The sequence below is a fragment of the Vicugna pacos genome, chromosome 15 (genome assembly GCF_048564905.1).
Source record: "Vicugna pacos chromosome 15, VicPac4, whole genome shotgun sequence".
In the NCBI taxonomy this organism is placed as follows: domain Eukaryota; kingdom Metazoa; phylum Chordata; class Mammalia; order Artiodactyla; family Camelidae; genus Vicugna; species Vicugna pacos.
Window position 1 is genome coordinate 4,356,052 of NC_133001.1, and position 17,581 is coordinate 4,373,632.

The 17,581-nt window shown below is 40.0% G+C and overlaps 2 protein-coding genes across 4 annotated transcripts in view; one reads left to right on the forward strand and one right to left on the reverse strand.

Moving 5' to 3' along the window:
- Positions 1-10,158, reverse strand: part of LOC102544657 (RNA/RNP complex-1-interacting phosphatase) — a 32,739-nt gene extending 22,581 nt beyond the window's left edge. The window contains exons 1-2 of one of the 2 annotated variants that reach the window (XM_072937508.1): positions 10,062-10,158; positions 7,043-7,120 (exon numbers count right to left, since the gene is read on the reverse strand). The gene's annotated coding sequence lies outside the window, so the exon portion shown is untranslated. Of the gene's footprint in view, positions 1-7,042; positions 7,121-9,955; positions 10,041-10,061 lie in introns of those variants that run through there. The other variant, XM_072937509.1, reaches the window with a different exon arrangement.
- LOC102524667 (uncharacterized protein C2orf78) lies at positions 1,644-9,161 on the forward strand. Of its 2 annotated transcripts, none has more exons than XM_072937505.1 (3): positions 1,644-2,072; positions 5,460-6,254; positions 7,076-9,161. In XM_072937505.1, the coding sequence occupies exons 1-3, from the start codon at positions 1,976-1,978 to the stop codon at positions 8,992-8,994; spliced, it is 2,811 nt and encodes a 936-aa protein (XP_072793606.1). In that variant the 5' UTR covers positions 1,644-1,975; the 3' UTR covers positions 8,995-9,161. The 2 variants fall into 2 exon arrangements, with proteins under 2 accessions (XP_072793606.1, XP_072793607.1); XM_072937506.1 differs by having other exon boundaries at positions 5,460-6,224.
- Positions 10,159-17,581: the final 7,423 nt, after the last annotated feature.

Sequence of the window (17,581 nt, forward strand, 5' to 3'; positions counted from 1 at the left end):
TGCCATTTGCTACAATATGGGTAGACCTTGAGGGCATCATGTTATATGAGATAAGGCAGAGAAAGACCAATACTAAATCTCATAGACACAGAGAATAGATTGGTGTTTGCCAAAGGTTGGGGTCAGGCGAGGTGGTCAGTATGGGTGATGGGACTCAAAGTGTACTCTCCTAGTTATAAAATAAATAAGTTGTTGGGATGTAATGTACAGCATGGTGACTATAATTAATAATACTGTGTTGCATACTTGAAAGTTGCTAAAAAACTAGATCTAAAGTTCTCAATACAAGAAAAAACAATTCTGTAACTACGTGTGGTGACAGCTGTTAACTAGACTTACTGAGTTAATCTTTCTGCAATACATGCAAATATTGAATCATTATGTTGTAAAAGTGAAACGAATATAATGTTATGTGTCAAAAACCTCAATAAAAAGTTTTAATTAGATTTTAAAAAGTAAGAAATAAAAAAATAAAAACAATCTGTGTTTGATAAACATACCAGTGAATGATATAAATAAGGTAATAAGACATAAAACAAAGTAAAAAATACATGTAAGATTGTTCTCTTTAGTGTACAGAATTCATGGCAGTTGCTGCACTATCTAGCTGCATAAATATATCTAAATCTGTATCTCTATCTGTCTGTCAATTGGCTGTTCTGTTAATACAAAATGAGACCAAAATGTGTCAACTTATTTTTCATAGAAACTGAAAAATCCACATGAACCTCTTTTCTCCTGTGCCCTTTCCTGCTCCCTTGCCTGCTCCCTATTTGCCACTGAATGTCCTCCTCCTTTCTAATTATTCTCCTCTTCATTTGGCCTGGCCTTGCATCCAAGCATGCAAGGCAGAGAATCCTAGAGGTCCAAGATTCTATAATGGCTGTTTGCAAGGGGGAGGAGGCCACAGTAACTGCCACACTGGATATACTTATGTGAGAAGGGGAAGGGACAGTATCTAGAATGCTTCTCACATGTAAAAAAGCTGGATGGCAGGATGCCTGGGTGGCCCAAGGAGACAGAGATGGCAAATTATGAGCAAAAGAATTGTAGCCAAAGGCTGGAAGAGGGAAGGTTTGCAACCAGCTGTGTCTTCTAGCTCTCTGGTATTTACTTTCAGTGGACAGTCTATTCTGTGAAGCATGAAGCACTAAAAAGAAGACCCTGCTGCTGGAAGTTGACAGAAGTAACAGCCATGAGAGTAAGAATGCAAGATCAAGGCTTGTCCCAGAAACAATGCCTAGAAAGAAAGAGAGGAAGAGAGAAAGAAAGAAAAGAGGAGATCAGAAAAGAAATGTGTGTCCAATCTGGCCCAGCCCAGCCCAGCCCAAGGAAGGTAGGATTCAAGGAGAAGAAACGGAAAGAGCAGAGCCTCGGACCACTTCATTCTCCACAATATACACTCAACAAACTTCACCCTACTCTTTAACCAAGTTACAAAAAGAGCTCCTTAATCCCTTCTTTTGCTCCTAAAAAGCTGCAGTAAGTTCACTAATCAGATAAACTGATATGATTTCAGAACAACTGTAATTGTTCAAACCAGAGGCTCTTTCCTTTCTCTCTAAGGAAATTAATAAAGTGTATATAATTATACAAATATAATATATAAGATATAATACTGTATGGAATATAAGTAACTATTACCAATTGTAATAATGAACATCTATAAGAAATGTTGAGATGATTTCCCTAACATAAGAGCCTGGAAGAAAGTAAATCTGTCTTGTAGGATTTCACTTCCCCAGAGCTCAGAAATTTAGCTGTTGCATTCTCTCTGCCCAATCACATCTTCTTGTTGGGAATCTGACTTCCCTATTGGCTATCTCATACCTTTAAACTACCTGTTCTGTGACATCATTCTCCCACCAAACCTACTACCACCTGGTAGAATCTTGGGGTTTCCATGGAGCTGTCTGTAAACAAGTTTGGATCATCGCAAGTGACCAGTGACCAGTGACCGGTTCATACTGGACACATGTGCTCTTTGGCTTCAGCCACTCAGCCATCCTCTAGTACTGTATCCTCGTCTCTTATATCTGCAGTGGATATTTCTTCTTCTCTGACCATTTCAGGTAAGGAAAGAAACTTCTAAAAGTTCTTCATTAGATATTTTTTTGCCCTAAATTTAGTAGTAGATTCAAAACAGCATGGAATAATGGGGCGGGGTATTGAGCTAGAAATTTGAAGACTTAATTTCAGTTTTGACTTCAGTTTCTGCTAGGCTTAATATCTCTTACTTGCTAGGTAATATTCAGAAAACTGTGAATGAGCTCAGACATTTACCACCTGCGTGACTTTGGATAAGTCATTGATCCTCAAAGTCAGTTTTCCCTCGTCTGTTATGTTAGGATATTACATTGGTTGGTCTCTCTGGTCCCTTTCTTCTCTAATATTAAGGCTTAAAGGGCACCTGTGTAGAAAATGAAATCAGAGGCTTCTTGAGAGTGTTCCAACAGAAACAGAGAAAACTCAGGTGTTGTAGAAAGCTAGCAATATATGCCAAGATGTTTCATCTGTAATGGTCTCCCTCCACTAAGGTTTCAAGTTTAGTATTTTAAATTTCATGCTGTTCAAAAAGTACTATTCACATGTTTTAGAGTTTTCTATCTAAAGTACTTGAAAAGAAAATAAGGAGAGAGGATGGAGAGGACTGGGCTCTAAGGAGGCGTATAGTCAAAAATAAGGAAGTTTGGGATTGTTTTTATCAGCACAAGCCAACAGGGACCAAAAGGGAGGAGAAAATATAAAAAGGGAGAGCAAGGAGGCTCTCTCAAGAGAAAAAGCAGTTTGGTGGGAATGTTGGTAGGAACCAAAGATTTTAAATTAAAGCAGAAAGGGCATAGAGTGAAATCTGCTCAGAACAGGGCAAAACAAAGTTGATTTTTAGTAAATGCTTATATTAATAGACTAGGAAGGAAAGCAAGGCCAGAATAGGGTATCACTGGGGAAACAGCTCATCAGCAAAGTCAGACTCAGTGTTTTTCTTTTATTGCCTCTCTGAACACAGATGGTACTTGACAGTTTTGAATATAAACATTTCTGAAATATATTTTAGAAATGATGCTTCCTGTAAACAGGAAACTAACAAAAATGGTTATCTAGGGGGCTGATATTCAGTGTTCTTTTCATTCTGATTTTTAAACTATGTAGATGTTTGGCCTATTAAAAATAAAATTTTTAAGGATGGTATGATAGGTAGGCTCTCAGGGAAGGCTGCTTTTCATCGTTACAGTTATTTCCTTCTGAACACAGAGAGCACACTGATCAACAGCCTTTCTTTTTTTTTTTTTTGGTGGGGGAGGTAATTAGGTTTATTTGTTTATTCTTAGAGGAGGTGCTGGGGATTGGACCTCATGCATGCTAAGCATGCCCTCTACCACTTGAGCTATACCCTCCCCTTCAACAGCCATCTTTTTAGATCAATACCATTTTTAGATCTGAACTACTAAGAAGACAAATCTCTAAACCCGTCTCTAAACCCACATTGATCTAAAACAATGTTCTGGAGTCCTTTAAGTCCTCTTGGGACCTACATTTAGACAGCTCTTTTAATTGGATTCTAGAAATTTTTTTGTTTGTTTTTCAGACTTTGGGGATGTCACTTTCTTAGAGGTTGAAGATGATTATAATCTAGGTTCTAGGATAAATATTAAAAACCTTCATGATACTTTTAAAGCTTTCCTTTCTGCTTATTATATGATTATATTAATTAAAATACACATTTCTACTAGGCTTAATATCTCTTACTTGCTGGGTAATATTCAGGAAAATATGAATGAGCTCAATAATTGAATTCCTTCACACTTATTAATTTGCTGTCTGCTTTGAACCAGTTTTTATTAAAATGTTTGTCTGCATATATTGTGCTACTTATACATTCACATTTACTGCATTTTATTGCTTGTTACACATTTTTACTGGTATATCATCTCTGTATGTATTGGCTAGGAATTCATTCAAAATTATCTTCTATTGTGTTATTTGGTTAATAGTATTCACTAAAATAGAGTAGACAATATTCAGTTTCATAATATTGCTTGTCTGATACAGAACTTCATATATTAGTAAACTTATTATGCTTTAATTCTTGCTACCTACCCCAGTTTCCATTAATAGCTGTATATTTCTTTTTAGTTATGTGATGTGTTTTTCATGATTTTTCTCTATCTTTCCAGAACTTATTATATCTTCCTCCATGTAAATCATATGTAACATATTACTTTTATTTATGTATTAATTATTACTGCTATTATCATTGTTGCTGTTGCAACCACTTTATGGTTGAGTAATCTGAAGCTCAGAGAGTTAAATAACTTTTTTCTTTCAAAAAGCACTTAAGAAATTCACTTTCAGGGGGAGGGTATAGCTCAGTGGTAGAGCTTAGCATGCACAAGGTTGTGGGTTCAATCCCCAGTACCTCCATTAAAAATAAGTGAATAAATAAGCCTAATTATCTACCCCCCCCCCAAAAAAAGAAATTCACTTTCAAGTAATCATTTTGAGGCAGGATCAGAAACCAGGCTTGAAGAGGGTAAAAATGATCCTTTAAATTTACAGCTTGGGTGGGGGAGGGTATAGCTCAATGGTAGAGCGCATGCTTAGCATGCACAAGGTCCTGGGTTCAATCCCCAGTACCCTCATTAAAAAAAAAGTAATAAATAAACCTAATTACCTGCCCCCCCCCAAATTTACAACTTGGACTGAGCATTATATGAACTCTAGGTAATAGCATGGGAACTGCACAGAGTGAGACACTGAAGATTACAGTGATAAAACCTGTACTCTTTTCTAATGGACAAAAATATATATATATATATATATATATAATATATATATATATTTATATATATATTATAGTATATATATATATAATATATATATATATATATATTATATATATATGCCTATATTAGAAGGGCTGTTTCTCCTGGTTTCTGGCAGTGTCAGAGCAGAGTCCTGGTGAGAAAGTCAGGACACTTAGGTTCTGAAATCTGGTGATGATATTAACATAATGAGAAAACTTGAACAAGTCAACCTGATCTCTCTGACCCTCAGTTTCCTTACTCTAGAAATGAGACTGTTAGAAGTTCTCTAAGAACCTCCTAGTTCTAAAATCCTTCCATTCTAGGAAATAACATACAAGTCAACACTAATGCAGGCATATGGGAAAGACAGGGCAGGGAGAAGATTGTTTCTGGCCTAGAGAACAATGTATGAACCACACCACTTGGGTCCCCTGCACATCTGTGCCCAAGATGGGAACATAGGCAGTTAATACAGAAGACTGTCAAACTGCTCCAGCCCTTACAACCATCACAAGCTGTTTAATTCGCTATCTCAGTAAGTCTTGACATTAGAGGCATCCTGACAGCAAGACCTTTAAGATAATGCTGATCCTCCAACATAGTGAGAATTTATCAGTCTTACTGATCATTTCATTACCCTCTTATTTCTTACAGAAAATTTCCAAAATCCATCTGTACTTGGAACTCTAAATCCTCTGCAGTTCTCTCTTCCTGTGGTGAGCAGCACAGCTCCCCTAACAGGAAGCGCCTGCAACTTCTCCAGAGTCTCTGCTCCAGCCATCAGTTCAGCATGGCTACTGCCATCAGCAGCCTCTGGCACCTCTTTCCAGCCAGTCCTGGAAAGTGCCTACCATTACCAACATCCTAACACCACTATGTTGCCTGGAGTTTCTGGCCAGAGCCAGATCTCCACTTCAGCTGCTTCCCATCCAGATATTTTTGAGTGGAACATCGCAGGAAGCAGTGAAAAGAAGTCCTCTTTACTCAGAGACCTGACTGTGACTGTCACTGACCAGGATGCAGCTATTCCTTCCATGTCTATGGCAGCCCAGTATGATAAAACTTCAGATGCCAATAACATGGTCTCTCTGTATCCATCAATTTCTGCCAGCCTTGTTCAGGGCACACCATCTCAGATTCCATATCAGAGACATAGCCTTTCAGTTCCCTACCAGGTAGGAAGCCAGGTATATTACTATAATCAAGGCACATTGGGTCCTGTACTGTTTGGAGAACTTGACCCCTGCCTGCAAACCTGTGGCGCAGTGTCATACACAGGAAGTAGGACCACTGTCCCTCAACCAGAAATAGTAATGGTACTCAAAGAGATTCAGCCCACAAATATCCTACCACCAGCTTCCACCTCTGGAATCTACTACTCTGTGCCTGCTCAACCCATCACAGAAACAAGTTTTCAAGGTGTGTACAAAACAGCAAGGAAGGAAAAAAGTAAGATCAGCATTCAAAAATGGGTCAAATCTGCAGCTGGGAAGTGGTGTACAGACAGGTAGAATTTAGATCCCGAGACTTTAAAAACCACTACCCTCTCTCAGTGCTTTCTGTTTTCAGACTCTATATAAGAGCACCTAATGCAGGCGGGAAAGTGGGGCACTGTGATGATCATCTATGCTATGTGTGCAAGAACCCCGAGAGTTTTCGCTGCTCTAGTTGATCCATCCCCCGTACTACCACACTGTTTAACTCCCTTCTCTGACCTATTGCAATAGTTTCTTTGGAAATCTTTCAGAACTCTTATCACGATAATGCAGGTTAATTTTCCCTCACTTCCTTAATTTACACCAGGATTTAAGACCTTGCATTCCAAAATCCTGTCCAGAATAAGCAGGTGAAGACTCTGTCCTTTCTTGTGTGGTTCTTCAGGAAGAGCTCTACCCCTCTCCTTTCCTAGTTCACGGTGTGAAGTGTTCTTATTCTCTCAGGAAAGTGGGGAGAATTGAAAGGGCACTAAATGAAAATGCTAGGCTTTGTCAAACATTTCATATTTTAAAAATGTGACTTTTATTTTTTATTTGACTTATAACAACTCTATGAAATACAAAGAAAACCATGAATCAATCACATCAAATGATCTCCAGTAAGAATTAGAACAGTCACCTCTTATCTCCTAGCATAGGGTGCTGTCCATGGTCCTCAAGAAAAGCTAGTAGAAATGCCTTGTCTGTCATTGAAATATACGTGATTGCTATATTGGTGTCTAGGGGAAGTATCTCACTTACCAGGGACTGACTTCTTCCTTGATCTCTTTGTAGTGATGGAGACTTCCCTGGGGATGGAGAATTCCCTGGGATCACAACCTGTAAGTCAGACATTTTGTCTGTCACAAACTCCAGAATTCCCCAAGTCCTGCAGTAGCAGAAATATCCAGATACTTGAGAGTAACACACCACCTGAACTTGGGGACATTTCAATGATTGCTCCAGTCCAGAGTTCCAGTAATCTCCTGGCACTGCCTCCAGCTCCAAGCCAGGAACAAATGGAGAATAAGAATTTGGATGATATTAAAGCCAAGCTTTCAGAGCCTCTGGATGCCTATGAAATCCCATTAGAAAACCAAGATTCTCCACTACTCCCTTTAGAGATCCCTGATATTCACCAGATCTTGGCCTGCCTTGATCCCACTGGCCAAGAGGAGCTGCTTGGTTTTGAAAACACTGATCTGGGAAAGAATAGCCTCAGTTTTGAGGACCTTGAGACACTCGAAAATGAGACTGAATCTAGCAGTAGTTTTGCAAACATCACTACACCAGTGAGGGATATTGACAGTCCCCAGCTCTTTCGCTCTTTGGAGAACTTAGATCAACTTATAGATTTCACGGTGATCCAAGTCACAGATACCAGAACCAATAAGGTGAATCAGGTGCAGGAAAAGTTGGGTGTCATAAAAGCTCCCTCTGATCAACCCAGGAATAACAAACATAAAATCTCTGAGCCTGTCAGTGATGCTCCCAAGGCCAAAATCCAGGCAAAGAACCCAGAGTGCCTATTAGGGGGAGAAGTGGTAATTCGTAATGCTACATTCAGTGACAGGGCTCCTGCAAACCCAGCCAAGCATTCTAACAGCAAACCTCAGAAGCCTGCATCTAGCGGAATCAGCAAAACTAAGAGCCATGGGCAGGAAAAGACCAAAAGGACCAAAGAAAACAGCTCCAAGAAAGCTGAAGAGAGTAAGCAGTCAGGGAACAAAGTGAAGGCAGACGTGAAGTCAACCACTCCCAAGATGAAGCGGAAGAAAAATCAACTTGAGTTTAACCAAGAGGACTTTAAAAAGCCCCGAAGCTGCCTCGGCATGCACATGCTGGAGTCTGTGCAGGTTTTTCATGCACTGGGGAAGAAGGATGATAAGAAAATTGGACTCTCTTCCTCTCGGGCCCCGGGAAGTTTAGGCAACTTCAAAGACCCCAGGCCATCCTCAGCTATCAAGCCATGGCTGAATACCCGCTGTGGGGGTAAGGGTCCTGAGAAAACTCAAGTCAAAGCCCAGAAACGAGATGGCAGTGCTGAAGAAGAGTGTGCATCTCCATCCCAGTATGAGCTGCCACCTCCTGGGAAGGTCAAGTTGATACCTTTGCCTTTTCCTACCGTGGACAAGCCTAAAGCTCAACCTCTTTCTCGGAGGCCACAGCCTCTGGCCTCACGCCGGCCTGCTGTGGCTTACCCTGCCCGGCCTGGTTCTACTAACTCAGCTCAACCTACTGCAGTCAATTCAGCCCGGCCAGCTCCTGCATCTTTGGCAGGTCCTGCCAAACCAGTTCGTCCAATGTTGGTCAACCCAACTCGACCAGGTCTGACCAACTCTACCAGGCCTAGTGTCCCTCAGGCTCCGGCTTCTAGGCCTGCACCCTACAAAACTTCACCTTGTGCTTCTCTCCAGCAGAAGCCCGTTTCCACTGCTGTGACCAAGCACCAGTCTCCACCCAAGTCTCAAAACCAATTTCTACTCCAAGACTTCAGCTTCCAACCAATTCCATGGAGGAAACCCAATGTTCCTGAGCCAGTCATGTCAACGCCCATCACAGAAGAGCAGAGGCCAGAGCGGGAGGCCATGAAGAGGCGGGCCCAACAAGAGCGTGAGATTGCTGCCAAATACACCTCTTTGGGGAAAATGCAATTTTTCATTGAGAGGGAAAGAGAAATGGACATTTCTCTATACTATGGATATGCAAAGTAAGAGCTGATAGGAGTATTGGTGCCACATTAGGTACCAGCTGTTTTTACATATATAGATAGATATAAATTTCTCTATTTATTCTGATATATTTTAGAAGTTAATAAAATTGAATAAACAAATGTAATAGAACTAATAGTTGAGTAATAAAGAAGCCATTTGAGTTCTGAGGTGCTGTTAACTGTGGTTTTTTTGTTTTATTTTGTTTTGATTTTGTTTTGGTTTAGTTCTTTTGGTGGGGGTAGGAATCAAAGGCTGCATGAGAAAGAAAGAACTGAAAATTGGAGGGAAGAATGGGGGAATAGGGGTAAGAATTGAGGAAAGAGGAAGAAACTTGGCCCAGAGCTAGGAAGGCCAAAAGGGGAGAGATTTTATGGGTTTATGAAAAGAAGCAGGAGTGTGGGAAATGGCAGAAACAAGAAGCAGGCTCTGAGATTAGGGTTGAAAGAATAAAATTTGAGTAGAGTTGGAGATGACGGAAGATGTGTCTAGGTTGACTAAGAGAAATAGAAAAAGTCTCCTGAGGTTGGCCTTATGTCTCAGGACCACCAGATAGGTATTTTAGAAAACAGGAGATTCAGAACACATGTATGAAAGGTTTGATCTGCCTTATCCATGTATGACTATAGCAGGGAATAGGGAAATCTACCAGATGAGTGGCAGGGACTCAGAGTTATCCCGGGGGCAGCTCACAGCAGGGGCGGGGCCAAGTGAATTGCTGCCAACAGGAGGCCCACGCAGAACAGAGCTCGGGATATAATCTCCATTTACTCAGCACTTATGCACCGGGGCGGTGAATGCACTATTCAGTTAACCTTCCTAACAACAGCCAAGGCCAATGTTACGGTGCCACTTCACTAGTGAGGTTCAGCAAAGGGCTGAGGTCACATTGCATGTGGAGGTCCAAGGCCTGAATTTGAGGCCCAAAGTCCTCAGTATTTGCAATTGCCCGGAGGTGGCCAACCTGGCTTTCAGACAGCATCCGGAAGTGACCTCTGGACGGGATCAAACTTCTGGAGGGATCTAAATATTATTAACTTGAGGGGCCCACCGGGTCCTCCTCCATTAACCTAGGCACGTGCTGCCTTCTCTAAACTTCGCCATCAACCGAAGCGCACGAGAAAAATCCGCTGGAAGCGTCCATTTTCCGGGGGTAAGAGAGGCGGGCGTGCGCACCTGGCTCGCCGTTTCAACAGCCACAGAATGCAGGCACCCAGCGGTCCCGAGATGCTCCCCGGGAGGCGTCATGGGGCAGCTGGAGGGAGTAGGGGTGGGGGAGGGCGGCGGGGCTGGGAACGGGAGGGAGGGCAATTCAAGGAATGAAGTGGAGAGAGGGGAGGGATGGGGACAATGGATAAAGATCATGGGAAAATTGGCAATTTTCATTTTTAAAATTATTTTTTATTGAGATATGTTCCACATACTGTAAAATTTACCTTTTGAAACTACAGATTCAGTGTCATTTAGTACATTCACAAGCCTATGCAACTATTACCATTATATAACCCACAACGTTGTCATCACTGTAAAAAGAAAGCCAATCAGCAGTCACTCCCAATTCCCTCCTCCCTTGGCTCCTGCAACCATTAATTTGCTCTCTGTCTCTATGGATGTGGCTTTTCTGGGCATTTCATGTATATAAAATAATACAAATGTGACCTTTGGGTCCAGCTTCTTTCACTTCGCATCATCTTTTCAAGTTCATCCATGTTGTAGCAGGTGTTAGTACTTCATTCCTTTTTATGGCTGTGTAATATTCCTCATATGTACCGCATTTAAAAAACCCATTCCTCTGTTGATGGACATTTGGGTTGTTTTCACTAATAATTTCCATTTATTGAGAGTTTATTCTGTACTGGGATAAGTTATTGACCCCTATTTCACAGATAAGGAAATAGGCTTGGAGAGTGTCAAGAATTTGCCCAAGATTAAGAGCTAGCAATTGGGGGAGCTGGGGCTTGAACTCAGGCAGACTTCAGAGGTAACAGATTCACATGAAAGAACATTAGAAAAATTAGAAAAAGTACAAAAGGAATGGAAATTCACCTTTTCCCCCAAGTTCTCCAGCCACACATTTCCCTCCTCAGAGACATCTACTTTTGTCATGCATGAATCCTTCCAGAGAAATATTTATACCCCAATGTGTATGTATCACAATTTACTGACTAAACTGTCCCACTGATTAGAAATGTCACTTTCATGTTATAATAAATTCTTAAATGTATTTGTATTACTCTTCTCAGAATTTTCCTGGCTTTCTTTTTTGCCCATCTTTTATATTTGCCATTTCTCTATAATTCTTTCTATCTTCCTTTTGACTTTTGAAAAATTTCTCATTTTCTTGTTGTTTCACTTAAGACATTGTCCATTCTGTTTATTCACTCTTATGTCATTTTTAACTTAGTTTTCATTTCTGAAAAAAATTTTTTTTGGTTTATGTTGAATTCTGCCCTGCATTCTATCATGTTACCTATTTCTGATTTATGCTCTTCTTTCATCTTTTTTTCTTATGGTAAAACACATAAAACAAAATTTATTAGTTTAACCATTTTTAAGTACACAATTCAGTGACATTAAATATATTCATGATGTTGTGCCACTACCACCACTATCCAAATTCAAAATATTTGTGTCAAAAGACTGGGCAGGACCTCAGAAAAATGGAAGCAGCAGCATAGTTTCTGAATCTCCCCAAACCCTTTCATGGAAATACATCAACCAAAACCAAACACCCATGGGTGGCATTTACTAGCATTTCCAGAATTTTTTCATCATCCCAAACAGAAACTCTGTATCTATTAAACAATAACTTCCTAGGCGAGGGTTGTGGTAATAGCTCAGTGGTAGAGTGGGTGCTTAGCATCCTTGAGGTCCTGGGTTCAATTCCCAGCACCTCCTTTTAAAAAAACTCATGTGAGAAATCAATACGCTAAAAAAAAATTTAAAATAAACCATAACTTCCCATTCACTCCTCTGCCCATGTTCTTTCATCTTTCACACTGTTTTTCCTAACATCTTCAGCTACCTTTGAAATAGCAGGTTACAGTGTTGATCTGTTTTATGGGCCTGGCTTTTCCAACTTGCTTTTATTGTCTGAGGAGATGCCAGTCTGCTCCTTATTCTCTTTGTTCTTATACTGCCTTTGCCTGGGGTTTGATCCCAGTCCTTTTCTGTTACCAGTTTTTAGGTGAAACCAGTTTGAAAGCTCTTTGAAAAGGAGGTGTGAGGCTACCTGGAAACCTGTTCTTTATGGCTGCTTCATCAAAGCTTCACCTATACTATTTTGGAATAACTGTTTTCCAGGAGGCATAAACCAATGGGCTTTATCATTGAACAGAGTAACGAGAAAGGACCCCATGAAAGCGATCAGCTTTTGTTGTGATGGGATATGTATGATATATGATATGATATGATTTTGTTATGATTTCAACCAAGATGGTCACACACCAGCCCAGGAAACTCAGCGATCCAGAGACCAGGTGTAATGCCATATCCTTTCTCACCACCTTAACTCTCAAGGATTGGTCACCGACATGTTACTAGTAATTATTATTTGGTTTCTATTCATAATTACCATCAGAAGGCATAGCACCCCCTCCGTCAGTAGCTTATCTCGCTGTTTTAAAGGACATGGGGAAATCTTCCTTTAAGTAACCTAAATCCCTCATGCAGCTACTTCTGCTGGTTCTTCAGAAGGGCTAGAACAGCTGGTGACCTCATCTGTGTTGAAAGCCTTCCCCCATTCTCAAACTATTATTCGATTCGGAAGAAACTTCTTTATCATGTGTAAAATTTCCCATAACATCAGACTCCAGATGAATAATTCTTCTATCAGAAATAATGGCACCAATAGATAGATAGATAGATAAAATAAAAAATAAATGTTTTAAAAAAATGACGGCACCAGTTACTAAAATGTGATGGTGTTGGGAGTGACCAAAACAAACTTTTCTAAAATGAATGACATAATGAATTTTTTAAAAAGCTCTCGTGTCTGCTAAATAAAAGAATATTTACATGTAGAAAAAAAAAAGAGGACATATCGCCTAGGACCTAATCACATTGCCCTGTTGCCTCACCATTCCTCCTCATTTTGGCTTCTTGCCTACCTACAGGAACCCGGTTTGTATTTGTTCTCCCTTTACTATAGCCCCGTAATTTTTTGTGAATGACTCTCAATCTCACCAGAATCCGTATCTCACTGGTCCCCAAATCCCACCCCATCATTTGCTCCCAGAAGGGAAGTCTAGAATTTAAGTAAACTGGCTATCTTACTACTGTTCACCAATGAAACTAGAAGAACAGACTTTTCATGGAATGACAGAGAACTTGTAAAGATAAAACACCAGTTTTCTGGAGAAAGGGAAGAAGAAAGTGATGGAAAGAGCGTCTGGAAAGGCATAAACCAGTGGGCTTTATGGAAAGCTCTCTTTACATTAGGTTTGGTTTGTCTGTTCCTGGTAAGTAAATTTAAATTTTCTAAACATCAAAAAAAAAAAGATGGGTCTAAACCATTAAATTCTCAATAATAAAAAGAACATTGCTTTTAAAGGGGAAGTTATAAATTCTTGTTTATATGTACTGGAGAGTTTTACTAAGAAGTCATGTATTTTACTTGAATATGAATTAACAGATTTTAAAGTAGAAAATGACTGTAAGGAATTCAAGGATACATTTCTGTATGTTAATAGTTGATTGTAGTGTTATGTATTTTTGCCATCCCATGCTGATACAGTAAAAATAAAATTAATGACTTGGAGCTTTTTTTTTTTTTTGCTTTCATCATGGGAATAATTTTTCAGAATTTAAAATGAGTGACTTGGAGCTTTAAAAAAAATAGAAAGAAAAAGGAGGTGTGGTTGAGGATCACTTTTCTAACTTCACAGAATTTCTGTGTTTTTTTTTTAATGTAGTATTCAAAAACATAGTGGCTTGCTTTCTGAGGTTTCCTGGCTCTGTTCCCCTCCCTGACTTTTATCAAGACATTTCCCTTTGTGCCTGTTGTTCCTCCCAGAAGTTTCTGCTTTGTGTGGGCCACACACTGGAAAGGAGCTCTGGCTGCTCAGTTTGAAGATGCAGAGGGGCTAGACGGCTCCAGCCCTCCAAATGGTATCCTGGGGCCCTTGTCCTTACTCACTTTGGGGCTTGACAAAACCCCTCCCAGTCTCAGCTGCTGTTCTTAAACGGGCCCCCAGTGCTTTCCAGGGAATACCTGCTGTCATTTCCAAGGCCTTCTGCTCCCATGTCTATCAGATGCGTCTTCCTGTCTGCCACTTCCTCTGGTGCAGATGGTCGGTCCATGCAGGTCTGCCCCACTCAATTGTTTCTGTGTTTCTACTTTCTTGGTAAATGCTACCCTTGGGCATTTGGTTTTGGTTGATCTAGTTCCATGAGAAGGTTTGGTGAGATTCAGAAACCCTGCTGCTGCCTCCATTTTTGTGAATCTCTGCTCCATCATTTGATATAATTATTTGAAATTTGGGGGCCCTGTAATTTTCAGTTCCCTGAAGCAGAGGCCCATTTGCTCTCCCCTCGTTAGAACTCTGGGTTAGACGAGGCTTTCTGAGTCTCCTCTGTCTAATGTCTCGTGTCCGTATTTGCTCAGTCCATAGGAAGTCAAAACACAACAATCTAAGGGCTCATGAGTCTCAAATCTGCCCTCCTCCCCAGCAAAAAAACCTGGTCTGTGCACAATATCAATATTCTTCATCTCATTTCATGGTAATGGCATTTTCCAGTTGCTCAAGCCAGAGACCTTTGAGGTCACTTCTGTCCTTTCCAAACACATATTCAGAGCATTAGCAGCAAATTCCATCTGTTTTGTCTTCAGATTGTATATGGCACTCATCCACTCCTAACCACTTTTCCCTGTTCCCACTCTAGTCCAAGCCTCCATATTTCCTGCCTGGATTATTGGGAGAGCCTCCTAACTCAGAAGCTTCCCAAACTTTCCAGATTCACAGAGTGCTTGGTGTCTCACCTCTAGGCTAAAAGAAATACTAAACAGTCCCGTTTACTAAGTATTTAGGCATCAATAATTAATTAGTATTTATGTTTGTAGTGGGCTGGATAATGGCCACCCAAAGAGATCAGGTCTTAATTCTTTAAATCTATAAATATTACAGCCTTATTTAGAAAAAGGATTTTTGCATATGAGATTAAATTGAAGATCTTGAGATGGGGAGATTATCCTGGATTATCAGAGTAGGCCCTAAATGCAATCAGGTGTGTCCTTACAAAACAGAGACAGAGGAGATTTGATAGAGACAGAGGAGGAAAAGGCAATATGACCTCGGAGGCAAAGACTGGAATGTTGGAGCCACCAGCCACCAGAAGCTGGCAGCGCAAGAAATGAAATCTCCCTCAATAGACTTGGATGCTTGGATGAGTGTGTGTGTGTGTGTGTGTGTGTGTGTGTGTTGGGGTGGGGGTGGGGGTTGCAATGTAGGGGTTGGGGAGTAGGGGGCACAAACTATTGGGTATAAGACAGGCTCAAGGATGTATTGCACATCCTGAGGAATATAGCCAATATTTTGTAATAACTTTAAATGGAAAGTAATCTTTTCAAATTGTATATAAATTAAAAATTATTGACAAATTAAAAAATTAAATTAAAAAGGCAAACTCATAGGAAAAAAAAACTCTAGATGGAGTGTAAACTCTGCTGACAATTTAATTTTGTCCCAGTGGTATTAACTTCAGACTTCTGGCCTCCAGAACTGTGAAAAAATAAATTTCTGCTTTTTTAAGCCACCAGTTGTGGTGATTTGTTAGAGTAGCCACAGGAAAAATGCTCCAATAATACATTACATTGCACAATAATACAATGACCAAGAACCAAGTACACATTTGAAAAATAATACATATACTTAAGAACCAAGTACACATTTGAAAAATAATACATATAAATTAAAAGAAAACTATTTTTATTTCCCTCTTAAATGACCACAATTACTTGCTGACGGAATGCAGGTGACTGTTGGGCACTGTACAATATCTCAGACTGTGGAATTAAATTGGACACTGCCAGCCTCATTTCCTGCTCCACATTGATCTTCCAGTGGTACTTCCCCAAATCCCCAGGTTCACAGTGATATGACAGCACTGAAAGGAACTTAACATGACCTAATGTTGAAACTGTGAACTGCCTGCTAGCTACCAGCTCACACAGTACCTAACAGATGTCAAATATTGCTGTGAATCCTTCTAAAGTTTAAAATATCCTGCTACAAACTGGTGAATCTGTGTGGTGTCCTGGGGGGCATGTACCTTATGACCCAATTTTTTAATGTGTTTCTTTAATGGCAGAAGTAATTAGGTTTTATTGATTGATTGATTGATTGATTTAATAGCAGTACCAGGAATTGAACCCAGGACCTCATGCATGCTAGGCACGTACTTTACCATTGAGCTATACCTTCCTCCCTTCCATAGTATTTAGAATCTTCTAATATACTATGTAATTTACTTATTTATCATATAATTATTCGGAGTCCATCACTCCCTCACCCATCACTAGAATATAAGGTCATTGGGGGAAGGATTGTTTTATTTTTTGTCTGCTTTGTTCACTAATAGATGCTCAATGCTTTGAATAGTGTTTGGCACATAGTAGGTACTGAATGAATGAATGTTTTTCAAAGAGTATAAATGTACTGGCACGCAATTCTTTACCTTGCACTCAAAGGTATAATGCTTGGTCACATGCCAATATTTTTGCAGAAATACATAAACCAAATACAAAATGGTAAAATCCCTCAACGCAAAGTGTACCATTCCAATAGTCCCAAAGTTTCGTATCTTATTTAACTCTTGTTGAAATTTATAGTCTTCACCTGAGAATGACACTCTTACCTCAAACAAAAGGCTTTTAGTTATTAGGAAGTAAGTCATATAACTCACAGCTAACTAGCAGGTAACACAGGAAGAAGATAAGTCTAAAACAAAATTGACCACTTAAGTGCAAATGTAAGCATTAATTATAAAAATACACATACATTAAAAAACCTTTCCAAGTATGCATAAAAACTCACCTTCCCAGCTACTTTTCTTGGCGACAGGAGATTCTATTCTTCAAACAACCTATAGGTGGAGCCCCAAACCTCAGATTCATCTTAATGTTTCTCTTAAGGAACAGCTTTTTCGAAATTGCAACTCCAATTGAAAAGGAATGTAATGTCCATGCATTCATAATACACAAATGTCCAAGATTCCAGTACACTTGCTGTAGCTCTCTTCTTGTAAACAGCTCTTTCCAGATCTTTTTCTTCCCAAGTACTTTTCAAATTCTATTTGTCATTTTATATTTCCAGTGGGTTCACAGAAAAATTTTAACATTGTGAACCACCGTCGTTCGTACACATTCCTTTCGGCTTTCGGAGCACCCCCATTCCCTAGCAACGTTCTAGATAGGCTGTTTTAATGTCTCAGTGCATGAAGCTCACCTAGCATCCCCTTGAGAAACTTACTCAGTTTTTAAAGATTGCTTTCCTTCCGGAGATTTCCAGTCAAGATGGCGGAGTGGTAGGACCACAAGCTCGCCTCTCCTCATGGCCACAATGAAACCATAGCTGACTGCTAGACAGCTATC

Bases quoted from the DNA above. Each gene is read 5' to 3' on its own strand.
- LOC102524667 (XM_072937505.1), top strand. From the start codon at position 1,976: ATGTGCTCTTTGGCTTCAGCCACTCAGCCATCCTCTAGTACTGTATCC. The intron at 2,073-5,459 runs GTAAGGAAAGAA...TATTTCTTACAG, and splicing joins TTCTTCTCTGACCATTTCAG to AAAATTTCCAAAATCCATCT. The intron at 6,255-7,075 runs GTAAGATCAGCA...ATCTCTTTGTAG, and splicing joins AACAGCAAGGAAGGAAAAAA to TGATGGAGACTTCCCTGGGG.